This window comes from Balaenoptera physalus (assembly GCF_965194825.1).
Source record: "Balaenoptera physalus genome assembly, chromosome: 12".
Taxonomy (NCBI): domain Eukaryota; kingdom Metazoa; phylum Chordata; class Mammalia; order Artiodactyla; family Balaenopteridae; genus Balaenoptera; species Balaenoptera physalus.
In genome coordinates, this window is record NC_138897.1 from 58,907,921 (window position 1) to 58,927,396 (window position 19,476).

The 19,476-nt window shown below is 33.7% G+C and overlaps 1 protein-coding gene across 1 annotated transcript in view; it reads left to right on the forward strand.

The window, feature by feature from the left end:
- Positions 1 to 19,476, forward strand: part of ROCK1 (Rho associated coiled-coil containing protein kinase 1) — a 143,893-nt gene that overhangs the window by 68,638 nt on the left and 55,779 nt on the right. The window contains 3 exon segments of the mRNA XM_082418593.1: positions 2,898 to 2,989; positions 14,836 to 14,995; positions 18,926 to 18,986. Of these exon segments, the coding sequence (XP_082274719.1) occupies positions 2,898 to 2,989; positions 14,836 to 14,995; positions 18,926 to 18,986 (313 nt within the window).

A 19,476-nucleotide genomic window follows, 5' to 3' on the forward strand; every position in this document is an offset into this window, starting at 1 on the left:
TAGGTCCCATTTGTTTATTTTTGTTTTTATTTCCATTTCTCTAGGTGGTGGGTCAAAAAGGATCTTGCTGTGATTTATGTCATAGTGTTCTGCCTATGTTTTTCTCTAAGAGTTTTATACTGTCTGGCCTTACACTTAGGTCTTTAATCCATTTTGAGTTTATTTTTGTGTATGGTGTTAGGGAGTGTTCTAATTTCATTCTTTTACATGGAGCTGTCCAGTTTTCCCAGCACCACCTATTGAAGAGGCTGTCTTTTCTCCATTGTATATTCTTTCCTCCTTTGTGAAAAATAAGGTGACCATATGTGTGTGGGTTTATCTCTGGGCTTTCTATCCTGTTCCATTGATCTATATTTCTGTTTTTGTGCCAGTACCATACTGTCTTGATTACTGTAGCTTTGTAGTATAGTCTGAAGTCCGGAGCCTGATTCCTCCAGCTCTGTTTTTCTTTCTCAAGATTGCTTTGGCTGTTTGGGGTCTTTTGTGTTTCCATACACATTGTGAAATTTTTTGTTCTAGTTCTGTGCATAATGCCATTGGTAGTTTGATAAGGATTGCATTGAATCTGTAGATTGCTTTGGGTAGTATAGTCATTTTCACAATGTTGATTCTTCCAATCCAAGAACATGGTATATCTCTCCATCTGTTTGTATCATCTTTAATTTCTTTCATCAGTGTCTTATAGTTTTCTGCATACAGTTCTTTTGTCTCCTTAGGTAGGTTTATTCCTAGGTATTTTGTTCTTTTTGTTGCAGTGGTAAATGGGAGTGTTTTCTTAATTTCTCTTTCAGAATTTTCATCATTACTGTAAAGGAATGCAAGAGATTTCTGTGCATTAATTTTGTATCCTGCTACTTTACCAAATTCATTGGTTAGTTCTAGTAGTTTTCTGGTAGCATCTTTAGGATTCTCTGTGTATAGTATCATGTCATCTGCAAACAGTGACAGTTTTACTTCTTTTCCAATTTGGATTCCTTTTATTTCTTTTTCTTCTCTGATTGCTGTGGCGAAAACTTCCAAAACTATGTTGAATAATAGTGGTGAGAGTGGGCAACCTTGTCTTGTTCCTGATCTAGTGGAAATGGTTTCAGTTTTTCACCACTGAGAATGATGTTGGCTGTGGGTTTGTCATATATGGCCTTTATTATGTTGAGGTAAGTTCCCTCTGTGCCTACTTTCTGGCTGGTTTTTATCATAAATGGGTGTTGAATTTTGTCAAAAGCTTTTTCTGCATCTATTGAGATGATCATATGGTTTTTCTCCTTCAATTTGTAAATAGGATTATCACATTGACTGGTTTGCGTATATTGAAGAATCCTTGCATTCCTGGGATAAACCCCACTTGATCATGGTGTATGATCCTTTTAATGTGCTGTTGGATTCTGTTTGCTAGTATTTTGTTGAGGATTTTTGCATCTATGTTCATTAGTGATATTGGCTGGTAGTTTTTTTTTTTTGTAACATCTTTGTCTGGTTTTGGTATCAAGGTGATGGTTTGGGAGTGTTCCTCCCTTTGCTATATTTTGGAAGAGTTTGAGAAGGATAGGTGTTAGCTCTTCTCTAAATGTTTAATAGAATTCTCCTGTGAAGCCATCTTGTCCTGGGCTTTTGTTTGTTGGAAGATTTTTAATCACAGTTTCAATTTTCAGTGCTTGTGATTGGTCTGTTTATATTCTCTATTTCTTCCTGGTTCAGCCTCGGAAGATTGTGCTTTTCTAAGAATTTGTCCATTTCTTCCTAGGTTGTCCATCTTCTTGTCATATATTTGCTTGTCATAATCTCTCATGATCATTTGTATTTCTGCAGTGTCAGTTGTTACTTCTCCTTTTTCATTTCTAATTCTATTGATTTTAGTCTTCTCCCTTTTTTTCTTGATGAGTCTGGTTAATGGTTTATCAATTTTGTTTATCTTCTCAAAGAACCAGCTTTTAGTTTTATTGATCTTTGCTACTGTTTCCTTCATTTCTTTTTCATTTATTTCTGATCTGATCTTTATGATTTCTTTCCTTCTGCTAACTTTGAGGTTTTTTTGTTCTTCTTTCTCTGATTCCTTTAGGTTTAAGGTTAGGTTGTTTATCTGAGGTGTTTTTTGTTTCTTGAGGTAGGATTGTATTGCTAGAAAATTCCCTCTTAGAATTGCTTTTACTGCATCCCATAGGTTTTGGGTTGTCGTGTTTTCATTGTCATTTGTTTTTAGGTATTTTTGATTTCCTCTTTGATTAAAGCAGTTTATCTTTCAACTCATGAAAAAAATTGGGATTTTTGTTGTTTATAAGTACTCTACTAAAACAAAAGGTGCCAAGTTCCCCTTAGCAACTCAGCTAACAGCACATTTTAAAATGCTTTTTTTCTATGCCTATTGAAGAGACCAAGGATCAGTAGCTTGTCCCATTAAAGCTCTCAGTTTTGTTGTAGGGTCAAGAATTAGTTGTCATTGGTTTTTGGTTGGTTGGTCAGAAATATTTAATAGAGAATAAAATGGAAATTTTATATTTAAAACATCTTTTGGAGTTTTTGTTAGCTCCTGGTGTGAAGTTGTTAGTTCAAAAAATGTATTAACTTTACCACTATTAAAAAACCTATCAAGAAAATTCATTATGCTAATGAAGCAAGGTGATGGATATTTGTTGTCAGTAGAAAAGCCATGGAGTATCAATAAATCTGTGTTTTGTGTGTATTTTTTCTTTAGAAAAAATTCTTTAATATTCCCAGTCTTCAACTTATTTTTTATGTAAGCTCAAAATTATGCTGACAATATAATTTCAAGGTGACATAAAATTGTATTTAACATCCTGCAGAGATTTAGCATTATGCCCACAAATAAATATGAACAGGTTATAGTATCAATAATAATATCTTAAATGATTAATGACTTTTCTCCTTCTCTTTCTATTCAGAGAGGTGAGATTAGGGCGGAATGGTGTAGAAGAAATCAAACGACATCTCTTCTTCAAAAATGATCAGTGGGCTTGGGAAACACTCCGAGACAGTAAGTTATTTTCTCTTGCACATTACAGTGACTATTTGAAAGTAGTTGTGGTAAATAGTCTGTTGGAACTGCGTTCCTAACATACGTATATATCTGATGAAAATCCAGAGTATACAAATACTATGTAAGTATTGTCCTAACCTAGTTAAAGAGAGAATATTTGATAATGTTAGGAAAATTATACTGCTCCTTCTCTGATGTCCCATTCAATATATCAAGATGAAGTATTATGCACATGTAATGGAGTTGGGCTCAGCAGGCATAATGTGATATTTGATCTTTGTTGAATTGCTGTCTGTTTAGACTTTAGTATCTCTTTGTAGAGGAAGTCAATAATTAAGAGGTAATATTTCTTGTGAAAAAAAAAGTTATTCTTCTGTTTTTACTAAAACCTAAAATATAAGGAGGTTCTATCGCAGTTTAATTTGTGTGAGGATATAAGAAATTATGGTATGCTTGATTCCATCAGACTTGCAGCTTGAAATCCAGAAATAAAAATTTGTAGTGTGCAAAAAGTTAATTTTTAGTCAGTTTAGAATATTCCCTATTTTAAAAAGAGTTAAAATTACAGTGATTCACAGAAAACTTTGCTTAACGTAGCCGAATCAAAGTCATAATGGCACCAAAGGTTCCCACCATCTTTGTGTATTTGGGAGGCCAAGAATTCATCTTTCCCTTGCTGAAGTGTCAGGAATTGTTTCCCTTTTCACTTAGCAGAGAAAGGATAGTGTATACCAGCCCCTAACTTCCTGCTGTAGCAACAGCAATGATCATAATAAAATGAACTCAGCTGCTTTAGAAACAGATACAAATTAGGTATTCCTCTTAAGATCTGCCTATCTAGTTGAGATTGCATGAGATGATTCCTTCAGGGGAGAAAAATCTTTCTAATTTTGAAGAAATAGATCATGTAGCTTTGCCTATATTAGTGAAGTATCCTCGTTAAATATTTTATTTATTTATTTATTTATTTATTTATTTATTTATTTATGGCTGTGTTGGGTCTTTGTTTCTGTGCGAGGGCTTTCTCCAGTTGCGGCAAGCGGGGGCCACTCTTCATCGCGATGCACGGGCCTCTCACTATCGCGGCCTCTCTTGTTGCGGAGCACAGGCTCCAGATGCGCAGGCTCAGTAATTGTGGCTCACGGGCCTAGTTGCTCCGCGGCATGTGGGATCTTCCCAGACCAGGGCTCGAACCCGTGTCCCCTGCATTGGCAGGCAGATTCTCAACCACTGCGCCACCAGGGAAGCCCCTTATTAAATATTTTAAAAGAAACCGTTATATGGCCTTCAGGTACAGTACATACATTCTACTAAGCTATAAAATTGACTAAGAAGGGAAAAGGGGAAATAAGAAATTCTGGAAATTAAGAAATTACACTGCTACAGAGAATGACACTGAATGACCTGCTATCTGGAAAAGCTACAGGAGCAGCCTCACCTTGGGAGAATTTATTAACAGTTAGTTATACACTGGAAAATAAGAAACTTCCTCTTCCTCATAAGTAAATGTGACATGATTATTGTCTTCACATTTCAAGAGAAACTGTTGCAAGACAGAGATGAGTAGAGTGAGATGATGAATGTTTGCATTGAAAAATTATGTTTTTATTCGAGTTATGCTTTTAGTAAAGTTTCAGAAGGCTGAAAACATACAGATATGATTGTAAATTGAGGAAAATTTAAAAGAGGACTCAAGAAAATACCGAGTATGTTTTCTGTCGCTTCTTTTTTCAGAATAAAGCAATGCATAAACAACTACAGAATAACCATACGATAAATCATTCTAAAAATGTAGGGAAGACATATGTGTATTGAAAATTGATATTAATTAGGAGAGGAGGCAACCTAGTCAGCAAACATTATTGAACACCTACTATATACTGAGCAATACTCTATTTCAGACATTAGGAAAACAAACCAGCAAAAGTTCTTTACCTTGTGGAGCTCATAGTCTAGTGGAACTGTGGCATCCAAATCAGTGGCATTTTTGATATTGTTATACCTCCTTAATATAACTGTTTATGTTTATGGAAAATGTAAGTAAAATGAATTATGTCATTGATTTAAGTCAAATGAACTTTATATTTAAAGAATTTCTATAAATAGGTAGTTTTATTAGTAGTATTGTTATCATTTCTGTATCTTTTTAAGATCTATATTGTTATCTATGGTTTTGCTACAGTCTACTTAGAGTTAACGTACTTAAAATTTCGAGAACTTTTTCTAATCCTGATAGCTCCTATTTTGTGCTTACTGTAAAAAAAGAAAGAAAAATCAAAGTCTATAGAACTTATTGTTCTCTTCTTCCCTTTCCCTCTTCCTACCCTTCTTTACTTCCCACCCCTAAAATACCAAGAATACTTTTATTCTGAACTGACCTCTCTGACCTACCAAGTTTTTAAAAATTATGTAACAGTTATAATTCTTTTTAATTTTTTTTGCCTCTCCAATTTTCTTTGGCAAAATTTCTTACTGTTTTGCAAATAATAGTTCTTTTGGTAGTTTTACCACTTACATGTCTGCAAATTATAATGGCAATCTTCACCATCTGTTCCTTGGCTGTGTGGGAGCAGGGTACAAAATAGCTTGATTTTTTTGGCAGAATTTCCATGAGCTTCCTGATCTTATTCACTCTTAATTTAGAGATACAAAGTATTAAGATTGTAAAATTACTTTTTCCACACATTTGGGATAGAATTAAAGAAATGACAGGCGATTAAAGATAAAAGAAATGAAAAGACCTAAATAGCTTGCTATAGGTCATACTGCTAGCAAATGACAATGTCAGGACTCAGGTTAAGTCTCTTTGACTCTAGCATCTTTGATCTTGTGAAATACCATGTACCATTTAAAGATTTCCACTATTCAGTATTATACAGACTAGAAACGTAGAGAATTGACACTTGTTGGCAGTTAAATTTTAGGAAAAACAAAATGATAACAATTATTACATATAATAACATTATTAATAATGCTGTGTTAAATATAATATGTGGTTACTTGTAAAACACTTTGCCATTCATGATCTCTCTTCAGCTAAGATATTACCATTACTTAATCCACCTTCAGCTGATGGGTGACACTTAAGATGGTAACAGTGGTAACTGTCAGATCATGTGGTGAGTTTTCAGTTTAGTTAAAAACAAACACAATTAATTGTATGCACATATATACTAGTTTAGTTTCTGTGGTTCAACTGAGTCTGGTGTCCTCTCTTAGAATTTTACATTCTCGTGAGAGAGATCATCAGTGTAGGCTTCATGGATAAAGAATTTAGGAGCTAGCCAGTTTTAGGGGCTTAGGAGTTTAGACTTCCTCAGCATTATATTGGGTACTTTTTTAACAAATAAACTTTAAGAAAGATTATCTCTTTATTTTCATAAAGGATATATATCATTAAATTTACCATTTTAATCGTTTTTAAGTGCACAGTTCAGTAGCATTAAGCACCTTCAGATTGCTGTGTAATCACACCACCATCCATCTCCAGAACTTTTCATCACCCCAAATTAAATCTCTGTAACACATTGAACCATAAGTTTCCATTCTCCCCTTACCCCAACCCCCCAGTAACCACTATTCTACTTTTTTTCTCTATGAATTTGACTGTTCTGGCTACCTCAAATAAGTAGATTCACACAATCTTTGTCTTTTTGAGATTGACATTTCACTTAGCATGTCTTCAGGGTTCATCCATGTCATAGCATGCATCAGAATTTCATTCCATTTTAAGGCTGAATAATATTCCATGTATGTATATACCACTTTTTTTTTAATCCATTCATCTATTGACTGACACTCAGAATGCTTGTCCTTTTAACTATTGTGAGTAATGCTTCTCTGGTCATTGATATACAAATGTCTGTTGGAGTCATTGCTTTCCATTCTTTTGAGTTAATTTTTGTATATAGTGTAAGATAAGAGTCCAACTTCATTCTTTTGCTTGTAGTTATCCAGTTTTCCCAGCACCATTTGTTGAAAAGACTGTCCTTTTTTCCTTAAATGGTCTTGGTACCCTTGCCAAAAAACATTTGACCATATAAATATAAGGGTTTATCTCTGAGCTCTCTATTCTATTCCATTGATCTATATATGTCTGTCTTTATGCCACTGTTTTGATTGTGGTAGCTTTGTAGTAGGCTTTGAAATAAGCAAGTGTGACTCTTCTAACTTTGTTCTTCTTTTTCAAGATTGTTTTGATTACAGGCATACCTCACTTTATTGTGCTTTTACAGATATTGCAGTTTTTTGTAAATTGAAGGTTTGTGGCAACCCTGTGTGGTCATATGATGGTTAGCATTTTTTAGCAATAAAATTAAGGTCTTAATTTTAAATTAAGGTTTTAGTTTTAATATTTTAAAAAAACATAATGCTATTGCACACTTAATAGACTACAGTATAGTGTTAACATTTTTACACACTGGGAAGCCAAAAAATTGGTTTGACTTGCTTTATTGCTCTATTTTCTTTTTTGCTGTGGTCTGGAACTGAACTCACAATATCTCCAATTTATGCCTGTATTTGGGATCCCTTGAGATTCCATATGAACTTTAGAATGGGTTTTTCCATTCCTACAAAAAAGGACAGTGGAATTTTTGTAACAGTTATGTTGAATGTGTTTCCAATTTGGCTGCCTTTTATTTTATTTTCTTGCCTATTTGCTCTGATTATAACTTCCGGGACATTGTTGAATAGCAGTAGTGAAATTGGGCATCCTTCCTTGTCTTGTTCCTGATCATAGGGGGAAAGCTTTCAGTCTTTCCCCATTGTGTATGATGTTGGCTATGGGTTTTTCATTAATGCCCTTTATTATGTTGAGGAAGTTCTCTTCTGTGCCTTGTTGACTGATTGTTTTTATCATGAAAGGGTGTTGGATTTTGTAAAACGCCATTTCTGTGTTATTTGAAATGATCATGTGGAGTTTTTTCCTTCATTCTATTTATGTGATGTATTACACTGATTGACTTTCATGCGGTGAGCCACCCTGGAATATATCCCATTTGATCATAGTTTATAACCCTTTTAATATGCTGCTACATTCAATTTGCTAGTATTTTGTTGAAGATTTTTGCATCTGGGGATATTGGTTTGTGTTTTTTTTTTTCTTGTGGTGTTTTGGTTGGCTTTGGTGTCAGAGTAATTCTGGCCTCATGGGATGAATTAGGAAATGTTTTATCCTCTTCTGTTTTTTGGAAGATTGTGAGGATTGGCATTAATTCTTCTTTATATGTTTGGTAGAATTCAGTTGTGAAATCATCTTTTTTCTTTGTTGGGACATTTTTTATTACTGATTAAATCTCTTACTGTAGGTTTATTCAAATTTTCTTTTTCAAATAAGTTTTGATAGTTTGTGTGTTTCTAGGAATTTGTCATTTCATCTAGGTTATCTAGTATGTTGGTGTACAATTGTTCATAGTTTTTAGTTTTGTCCTTTTTATTTGTAGAAGGTTGGTAGTTATGTCCCCACTTTCATTTCTGATTTTAGTTATTCGTGTGTCTTCTCTTTTTTTCTTGGTTTAGTAAAAGATTTGCCAATTTGATTGATCTTTTTAAAGAACCAATTATTTGTTAATTTTCACTATGTATTTTCTATTATATATTTTGGTTACCTGAATTTTAATCTTTATTGTTTCTTTCCTTCCTCTAGCTTTGGGCTTGGTTTGCTTTTCTTTTTCTAGTTTCTTAGGATGTCAGTCTGGGTTGTTGAATTGACATCTTTCTTTTTTTATAATATAGGCATTTACAACTAAAGTTTTCCCCTAAGTACTGCTTTCACTGAATCCCATGAGTTTTGGTATGTTGTTTTCATTTTCTTTCATCTCAGAGCATTTTCTCTAGTCTCTTTTTTGATTTCTTCCGTGACTCATTGTTTAAGAGAACATTGTTTAATTTTCCACATACTTGTGAAACTTCTAATTTTCCTTCTATTATTGACTTCTTGTTTCATTCCGTTGTGGTTGGAGAAAATACTTTGTAGAATTTCAGTCTCTTTAAATGTGTTAAGTTGTCTTTTGAACTAGCATATAGTCTGTCCTGGAGAAGTCCCATGTGCACTTGAGAAAAATGTGTATTCTGCTGTTGGTCTTGGATTATGCTTAGTATATCTGTTACATCTATTTGGTTTATGGTGTTATTCAAGTCCTCTATTTTCTTTTCTTTTTTTTTTTTAAAGTATTTGTTTATTTATTTATTTATGGCTGTGTTGGGTCTTCGCTTCTGTGCGAGGGCTTTCTCTAGTTGTGGCAAGCGGGGGCCACTCTTCATCGTGGTGCGCAGGCCTCTCACTATCGCGGCCTCTCTTGTTGCGGAGCACAGGCTCCAGACGCTCAGGCTCAGTAATTGTGGCTCACGGGCCCAGTTGCTCCACGGCATGTGGGATCTTCCGAGACCAGGGCTCGAACCCGTGTCCCCTGCATTGGTAGGCAGATTCTCAACCACTGCGCCACCAGGGAAGCCCCTCTATTTTCTTATTCATCTTCTGTTTAGACTTTTTGTCCACTATTGAAAGTGGATTATTGAGGACTCTATTAGAACTGTTCTTTCATGTCATATATATATATATATATAAATATATATATATTTGGAGCTGTGTTGTTATATGCATATATGTTTATCATTGTTGTATCTTCTTGATGAATTGACCCTTTTATCAATATCATCAGTATGCAATGTCTTCACCTCACACTGGTCAGAATGGCTGTTGTCAAAAAAGTCTACAAATAACAAATGCTGGAGAGGGTGTGGAGAAAAAGGAACCCTCCTACACTGTTGATGGGAATGTAAATTGGTGCAGCCACTATGAAGAACAGTATGGAGGTTCCTTAAAACACTAAAAATAGAGCTACCATATGATCCCAGCAATCCCACTCCTGGGCATATATCCAGGGAAAACTCTAATTCAAAAAGATACATGCACCCCAGTGTTCATTGTAGCACTATTTACAGTAGCCAAGGCATGGAAGCAACCTAAGTGTCCATCAACAGATGAATGGATAAAGATGTGGTGTATATATACAATGGAATATTACTCAGCCATAAAAAAAGAATGAAATAATTTCTTTTGCAGCAACATGGATGGACCTAGAGATTATCATACTAAGTGAAGCAAGCCAGACAAAGACAAATATATGATATTGCTTGTATGTAGAATCTAAAAATTAAAAATGATACAAATGAACATATATACAAAACAGAAATAAACCCACAGACATAGAAAACAAACTTATGGTTACCAAAGGGGAAAGATGGGGGAGGGATAAAGTAGGAGTTTGGGATTAACATATATACACTACTGTATATAAAATAGATAACCAACAAGGACCTACTGTATAGCACAGGGAACTATATACTCAATATTTTGTAATAACCTATAATAGAAAAGAATCTGAAAAAGAATATGAATATATATATATATATAAAACTGAATCACTTTGCTGTACACCTGAAACTAACACAGCATTGTAAGTCAACTATACTTCAGTAAAAATATATGTATACAGTGTCTTTGTTTTAACCATTTTTGACTTAAAGTCTGTTTTGTCTGGTGTTAGTATAGCTACCTCAGCTCTTTTATCTGTAGAATATCTTTTTCCATCCTTTTCTTTTAACCTATTTATGTCTGTGGATCTAATTGGATCAATTTTTAATCCATTTTTCCAATCTCTACCTTTTAATCAGTGAGTTTAATTCATTTAAATGTAAAGTAAATACTGTACAGAAAGACTTCTGTCATTTTCCAATTTGTTTTCTGTGTCTTATTTTTTCTTTTTGTTCCTCAATTCTTATATTATTGCCTTCTTTTGTTTAATAGATTACCTTTTCTGGTTTACTATTTTGATTCCCCCTTCATTTCTTTTTTTGCATATTATTTAGTCATTTTCTTATAGTGACTACGCTGGCCATTACATTTAACACCCTAACTTGATACAATCTAGGTTGAACTGATACAGTTTACTGTCAGTAGCAATAAAAACTGCTCCTATACACATCCATTCCCTCCCTTTAGTTGTTATTGTCACAAATTACATCTTTATATATTGTGTGCTTATTAACATAGATTTATAATAGTTTTGTGCATTTGTCTTTTAAATCATATGTGGGAAAGAGTAGAGTTACAAAACAAAATTACAATGAAGTTGGGTTTTACATTTACCTATGTAGTTATCTTTACCAGTGTTCTTTATTTCTTCATAAGGCTTCAAGATAGTGTCTAGTATCCTTTCATTTCAACCTGGAAGACTCCCTTTAAAAACATTTCTAATAGGACAGGTTTACTAGTAGCAAACTCTCAGCTTTTCTTTACCTGGGGATCTCTTAATTTCTTCTTCCCTTTTGAAGAATAATTTTGCCAGTTATAGAATTCTTAGTTGAGAGTTGTTTTCTTTCAGCACTTTATTACTATTTTTTTTTGGCTGCGCTGCACAGTATGCAGGATCCTAGTTCCCCGACCAGGGATTGAACCCATGCCCCCTGCAGTGGAAGCATGAAACCTTAACCACTGGACTGCCAGGGAATTCCCTCAGCACTTTAAATGTCATTCCACTACATTCTGGCCTTAAAGGTTTCTGCTTAGAAATTGGCTGTTAATCTTATTGAGGATCCCTTGTATGTGATGAGTTGCTTCTCTGTTGTTGCTTTCAATATTCTCTCTGTCTTTGTCTTTTGAAAGTTTACTATAATGTGTCCTGGTGTGGATCTGAGTTCTTACTTGGAGTTCATTGAGCTTCTTGGATGTATAGATATATATATTACATTAAATTTGGTCATTTTCAGCGATTATTTCTTTAAATATTCTTTCTGCCCCTTTCTCTCCTTTCCTGGGACTCCTGTAATGTGTATGTTGGTCTACTTTATGGTGTCCCAGAAGCCCCTTAGGTTCCATTCACTTCTTCTTTCTGTTCCTCATACTTGATAATTTCAGTTTTCCTATCTTTGAGTTCACCGGTTCTTCTGCCTGCTCAAATCTGTTGTTGAACCTCTCTAGCACATTTTTAGTTTCAGCTTTTGTACGTTTCAGTGCCAGAATTTACATTTGGTTCTTTTTTCTGTCTTTTTATTAATATATTCTATTTGTTAAGGTATCATACTCCTGGTTTCCTTTAGTTCTTTGTCCTTGGTTTCCTTTAGCTGTTTGAGCACATTTAAGACATTTAAAGTCTTTGTTTTGTAAAACCAATGTCTGGGTTTCCCCAGTGAGGTTTTCTGTTGTTTTCTTTATTCCCTGTAAGTGGGCCATACTTCTCCTGTTTTGTTTTGTTTTTTTTTTAACCTGCTTTGTAATTTTTTGTTGTGAACTGGACATATTGAACACTGTAATGTTGTAACTCTGGAAATCAGAATTCCTTCCTTGTAGAGTCTGCAAGCAACAGCTTGTTGTGGGCTCCAGTCATCCGTTTGTTTAGTGACTTTCTGGAACTATTCTTATGAAGTCTGTATTCCTTGTGTGTGTTCATTTAAGTCCCCTTTCCATTATCTCAGCAGTCAGCCAGTGACAAACATCTCCTTAAATGCCACAATTTAGCACCCTCTTTCTTCATTGAACGTTTCCTTGCTTGTTGTAAGTTTTTTCTTAGATTTCAGAGTTCCAAAAAAGTTGTTCCTGATAGTTTTGTGAGCTTAATGGTTAGTTACTTCAATGGAAGGGCAGCTTCTTAGAGCTCCCTCTTCTGCCATTTTTGGTGACATCAGTTGGATTCTTTTTTATGGAACATGATTCCTATATTACCAGTTATTTATTGAAAGGTAAATTTTTTATAAATGGAACACTCTATATATTGATGGTAATTCAGTAAAGCTAAATTTATCCTTCTTTATTTATTAGTTCTGGCATGATTATATGGTATTATGTAAAGCCTAAACATCTTAATTTAGAAGCAGAAATAATTACTTTTATAATTCTCCCAGGATTTCCCATACTTGTATCCCATACTTGTCTCATTTTAAAACTACTCTAAGATGGTATGTCATCTATAAAAAGACTAGGTCCATCTGAAACAGCAAGAGAAAATGCACCAAAACTTGCTCTGCTTCCTTTTAAAGTCTATCTTATATGATAATTTTAAAGCAGGATTTCTCACCTTCAACACTAGACCAGAGAAATCTTTCTCGTATCTGTTGTCCTGAACATTGTAGGATGATTAGCAGTATCCCTGGTCTCTACCCACCAGATGTCAGTAGCATCCCTTCCCCAGTTATGACAACAAAAAAATGTACCCAGACATTTCTGACATATTCAGACATTGCTGAATACCCCCGAGGGGCCAAAACTGTCCCTGATTGAGAACCACTGTTTTAAGGTAAAATTTGTGCCAAGACCATGTACTTCACAAGGAGTGACAACCCTTTTTTCCCCTCATTTTACAAATTAGTCAATTAAGATCAGGAAGCTAGAATCATCTAGTTGGGCAGTTCTCTTGGCCATTAAGGAAAGAAAATGGTGGAAAAGCTCTTTTCTCATTCGCTGTTAGTACTACAGCTTCTTTTGGTTAAATGTGTTGTTTCATTCCCAAATTTATCTGATAGTTCACTGTTTCTGAGATGCACAACAATAGTTATTTCTTGCCTGGAATACCCAGACGATTCAATAGAACCGTGATTCCTTTATATAAGAAATTAAGATTGTAAAATCAGGTCAGTTAGTTTTTGTTTGTTTACTCTTCTTTATCTTTTTCTCTAAAGGAACATGAGATGATTGTATCAAAAATAATTATTGAATATTTTGATGATAACATTTCAGTGATGTTTTATTATACTCCTGTATCTTTAAAAAACTTTTTTCCTGAAATTTATGTTTAGGTGTACTTTCTATAGCGTATTTAAGCTCCAAAAGAAGATATTTGTAGTACTAGTTTCTTTTTTTTTTTTTTAACATCTTTATTGGAGTATAATTGCTTTAGTACTAGTGTCATATGGTATTTTCTTCTGTGTCATGAGTATTTGCATTGCCACATACAGTTTTATGTTATTAAGTATGTGTGGGTCTTGCTCCCCATCAAGTTTAAAACTCTTGAAGATTCTGTGTTAAGGTTTTATATCCCTGCTCTCTTTTCCCAATAGCCATTTCATAAATAGTTCACTGAGTTGTCCCTTAATCACTTAATTCAGGGAAGGTAACTAGTCTGAAAATATAATTCAAAATACTTTGCTCCAATTCAGTATTTTATAATAACCTATAATGGAAAGGAATCTGAAAAAACAAAAATACACGTATATATACATATATATGTGTATACACATACTTATAACTGAATCACTTAGCTATACACCTGCAACTAACACAGTATTGTAAATCAACTTCAATTAAAAAAAAATACTTTGCTCTTATAGAGATATTGAGTTGGGGGGAGGGGAATACTGATCATCTAGATTCTAGATGAGTAAAAATATTTCAGTAACAAATTATTAATTATACCCAGGACCACTAAGAAGTAACTTTGATTTCTAGTTTGCTGTAGAGCAGATTAACGAGCAAAATACTGCATTTGAAACTAATCAACTTTGAGTACGATTTGTCATGCTATAGTTTCTGAAAAGTCTTTTCTGTAGTCCTAACTGCTTTTGCACATCTTATACTACAGTGTATTTTAAAACAAACCTTAATAATACTTGACTTGTAATATTCAAATTAAACTGGAGGTATAGATGATAATTATAGGTGACTTTGAAGATAATTGGTTCACGAATTACATAATTAATGACCAATACCTGTTGATTAATAATCCTAATAAAGCTTACTGTAATGGGGTTCAACCCATTTGGAATTTGTGGTTCACAAGTTATTTGTATGTAGGAAGTCATTAGTAGTTGGTACAGAATCATTGCTTCAGTTTTGTTTCTGTTTTCAGCTGTAGCGCCAGTTGTACCTGATTTAAGTAGTGACATTGACACAAGTAACTTTGATGACTTGGAAGAAGATAAAGGAGATGAAGAAACATTCCCTATACCTAAAGCTTTTGTTGGCAATCAACTACCCTTTGTAGGATTTACATATTATAGCAATCGTAGGTAAGTATGCTACACATTGATATTTGGAGTAGGTACTGACTTTATTGTAGTCATGTTATTTTCTTAGGGATATCTAAAAATCACTTTAAGAACATTTAAAGTAGATTTAATGGTGTGTAAAGAGATATATTATTATGCCACTTTTCAACAATGCATTAGATTTCCAATTTCATATTTAATATCTTTCAGACTCATCCATGCTCAGGATATTGTTTTTCAGAAATTCTTTGCTGAATGATACCCTATATATCTTCAAGTTACAACAATTAATAGGTCAAGAGATTCTCTTAATACTGATATTTTGGTTAATCATGTTATCCGAAGAGTTCTGCTTTTATAATACATTTTGGAACAACATACAGTTTTCTAGCATTATCATCACTATATTGATGTTACGAAAGGCCTATAATTTTCAGTTCTTCAAAAATTAAGTGATTCCTCCCTAAAACTACTAAATGAATTATGTTTTACATCATGTAAGACCTTGTGACCTTGGGCAAATAACTTTCATCTTTTTTATGCCTCCATTTCCTCAAAAATAGGGATGACGGGGATAATAATAACAATACGTATCTCAGGGTTGTTATAAGGGTTAAGTAAGTCAAAACACAGTAAAACACTTAGAACAATGCTTTGCATGGAGTAAGCACTCAATGTTAGTTACTTTTATCATTAGTATGAGCTAATATTAGTTTTAGTCTTTTCTAATGGACTTCAGATACAAGTTAAACATTTAACATTATTTTCATATGCTGGGCATTCATTCATTCATTCAACAGACATGTTTGACAACCTACTCTTTGTCAGGTATATACTAAGCACCAAGGTGCAGGGAGAAGGATTAATAAGATATAATTATCTTCTCTTGAGATGCTCATATCCTAGTGAGGAAATGGATAAGTTGTACAATGTAGGTTGGCGAGTACTACACGAGAGAACTCTAAACAAAATACCATACCAATATATAAAAGTGAACTATATGCACCATTAACTGGGTGTGTTAAATCTGCTTGATAAATTTATTTTAAAATATGTATCTCTAATCAAATTATACTCCATTAGAATGGTATTAGATATTTGAATTGCTTGGAGTAATGATTAAATTTGAAGTTATTATAGCTAACCTTTTAAAGTGAAGCATCTTGTCATTTTAGTCAAAACTTTTTATAAGAGGGTAATTCAGTTTAGAAAACAGGAATTCAATTTAGTCTTGCTTTATGAAATTTCTCCAATAATCCAACTGTAAGACAATAATTTTGTTCTTTAGATGTTAGAATACTTTTGTTGTATCACCAAGTAGGTAGTACTTGAGTTTTGACCCCTAGAAAAGAGCAATATTTTAATCCTTCTTCCCTCCCTAATACTCCATGAATATTATATTGGAGCTATTTTATATTGAAATACACAGAGAACCTTCAAAGTGGTGTGTTTGCTGCAGCATCCTTTCTTTTTTTTTCTTTTTAAAAAAATTATATATATATTTTTTTAATTTTTTAATTTAAAAAAATTTTTTTATTTTGGCTACACTGGGTCTTAGTTGCAGCATGTGGGATCTTCATTGTGGCATGCAGGCTTCTTAGTTGCGGCATGCGAATTCTTAGTTGCGACATGCATGTGGGATCTAGTTCCCTGACCAGGGATCGAACCCCAGCCCCCTGCATTGGGAGCACGGAGTCTTACCCACTGGACCACCAGGGAAGTCCCTAAATTTTATATTTTTATCAGTTATTCTCTGGCTTGGTTTCTGAAACACTCAACATGTTGATATAAACACCCCCCAGTGTTTCTGGATTTTCTGTAATAGAGTTCAGCAGTTAATTACTTTTTCCGCACAAAAGTTATTACTTTCTCTGCACAAAGGTAATCTTGAATTAAATAAGCATTATATATATATATTCTTTGTACTATTGATACATTGTCATACACTAGATTATGTTCCATGATTTTTCCTTGTATTCATGTGTTTCATATCCCAAACTAATTTTTGAATTTCTTAAAAGTAGAAGTTGTAGTCTGTTCTTAAATATCACCACCTTGTTTAGTAATTGTTTCTTACATGTTTGGTTGGAGGTATGGTTGCTCTTAATAAAGAAAGAATCAGCAAAATATTAATTAGCCTTACTGTAATATGTAAGTATAATTTTGAATTGCATGAAATTAAAGACTTCTGAAATTCTTACTTCTGAAATCCAAACATACAAGGACAGAGATCTTTACTGTTGAAGTATAGCTGAATTATAAACATTTTAAAAACAGCCTTAAACTTTTAGTTATATTCCTAATAATCTAACACCTCTTTCATAAAAAGTTTACCTAAATGACCAGATTCTATATAAAAGCAACAGTATAATATGAAAAAGAACCTTGAAAGGAAAAAAAAGAAGTGGAAGAATGAATGGATGTGTACATTGGTATCCTTACATTTCCAGGGCTGTATTCAGAGAACTTTATGTTACTAACTTTGCAGAAGGCTAAACATCAACTTTACTTATATAGCATATTATATTTAGAAGATAAATTAGAGATCAAGTAGTCTGATCTATCTAATTCAGATTCTACTGGTGTTGCTGTATGCTTTTATTTATATCACATAATGCAGACTCTCACACTGAATTTCTGAGGCACTTTATAGTCAATGGAATGAAATTGCACTATATCTAGAAGTTGTCATTTGTTATATGGGACCTTTTCTCTACAAACCTGCTACATAGCCCTTGTTGTTGTCTCCTGAATATTTGATTCTGTGGTTGATCTGAATAATTTTCCAAGAAAAACATGGGAAATGACATATTTTCCTGCTGTTTCTTTTAGAGCACTGCTATATATGTTTAATGGTACTTAAAGGACACTTGATTATCTTCTGTTTTTCACTATGAATTAATTATTTCTAGTGTGTTAACAACTGCCCCATAATAGCTGTGAAGTATACTGTAGCTATTTGATCTCTTTTTGAGGGAGCTCTACTGGTTAACCAAGGTGGTAACTGTAGTGGTGATAATAGATGTAGTAATAGTGGCAGTCATAGGATGGTAAAGGAAGTAGCAGAAGTATCTTACCTTTACCTAACATTTGATTGTGTAGAAAAATTTTTTATATGATCTGTTTATATTTGTTTGGTAATCTGATAAGATGTCTAAAGAAGACCTCTAAAGATCACTAATATCTTGTATTTGTATGTAATTCTAACTTTATATTGAATTTAACAAACTCTGCAAGGCTTAGAGTCACAGAAGATTAGCAGGACATCTTCAGAACTTTGGTTCTGTTATTTCAACCACTTACACAAAAACTCTTAACTTTTTTGCCCAGAAAAGCAATATCATTCTTTTTTTTTTTTGGCCATGCCGCGCAGTTTATGGGACCTCAGTTCCCCGACCAGGGATTGAACCTGGGCCACGGCAGTGAAAGTGCTGAATCCTAACCACTGGACTGCCAGGGAACTCCCCGGCAATATCATTCATGACTGAAGGATAACTGGGGGCAGTGGGGAGGAATTGTGCACATGTCTGTAGAAGTCAACAATTCCTTATTCCTGATTCTAAATCCAAAAGCTTTAATAACTAAAAGTTTTTTAGTGATTTGTTTGGTGGCAAAACCTGCCATAACCTGCTCTCATGGCCAAAAACCTAATCTGAACTAAGTTGAGACTATTTTATGGTTTTTATTTATTCTCTTTGGTATGAATATTCATATATTTTGCTGCAGGGATATTAAGGTATATGATTACAGAGTGCTGTTTCAGACCTAACTGGGGGTTTTATTTAATATATGTATCATTTCTGTTATGTTTCTAAAATAAAGAATTAAGAACCTGCACTCAATTTTTAAAAGCAGAGCAAGTACAAAAGATAGGCATATGGTGTTTGTTACTGGTTGTTACTAGATATTAAAGAGTTTTTTGTTTTCTTTTAAAAACTATTTTCTTCCTAGATACTTATCTTCAGCAAATCCTAATGAAAACAGAACTAGCTCTAATGTGGATAAAAGCTTGGTAGGTATTTTCTTATTGTTATTACTTTAAAAGTTGTTTTGTGGATAATGTATTTTGTATGCATGATACTAAGTAAACATGCATTGCTTCAGAATATGTAGTTAGTGATCTTAAATTTTTATAGCACTTTTTATCTACTGTTTCCTCTCCTGTTTGATTTCTTGCCTGAATATCAAATGGGATGTTATATGTGGAGGCAGTTAGTAAACTATACATTGCTACACAGATTGACAGAGGTGGTCTTTTTAATCTTTGGAATTAGGAATTTATGATAAATCAGTGTATCAGTAAGAGTCTTGACAGGGAAACAAATGGTACATTCAAAAGATTTAAATGAGAGTTTGTGTGTGTGTGTGCTAAAATTTACATAACACAAAATTTACCATTTTACCGTTTTTATGTGTACGGTTCAGTGACATTAAGCACCTTCACGTTGTTGTGCAGTCGTCACCACCATCATCTCCAGAACTTTTTCTTCATCCCAGACTAA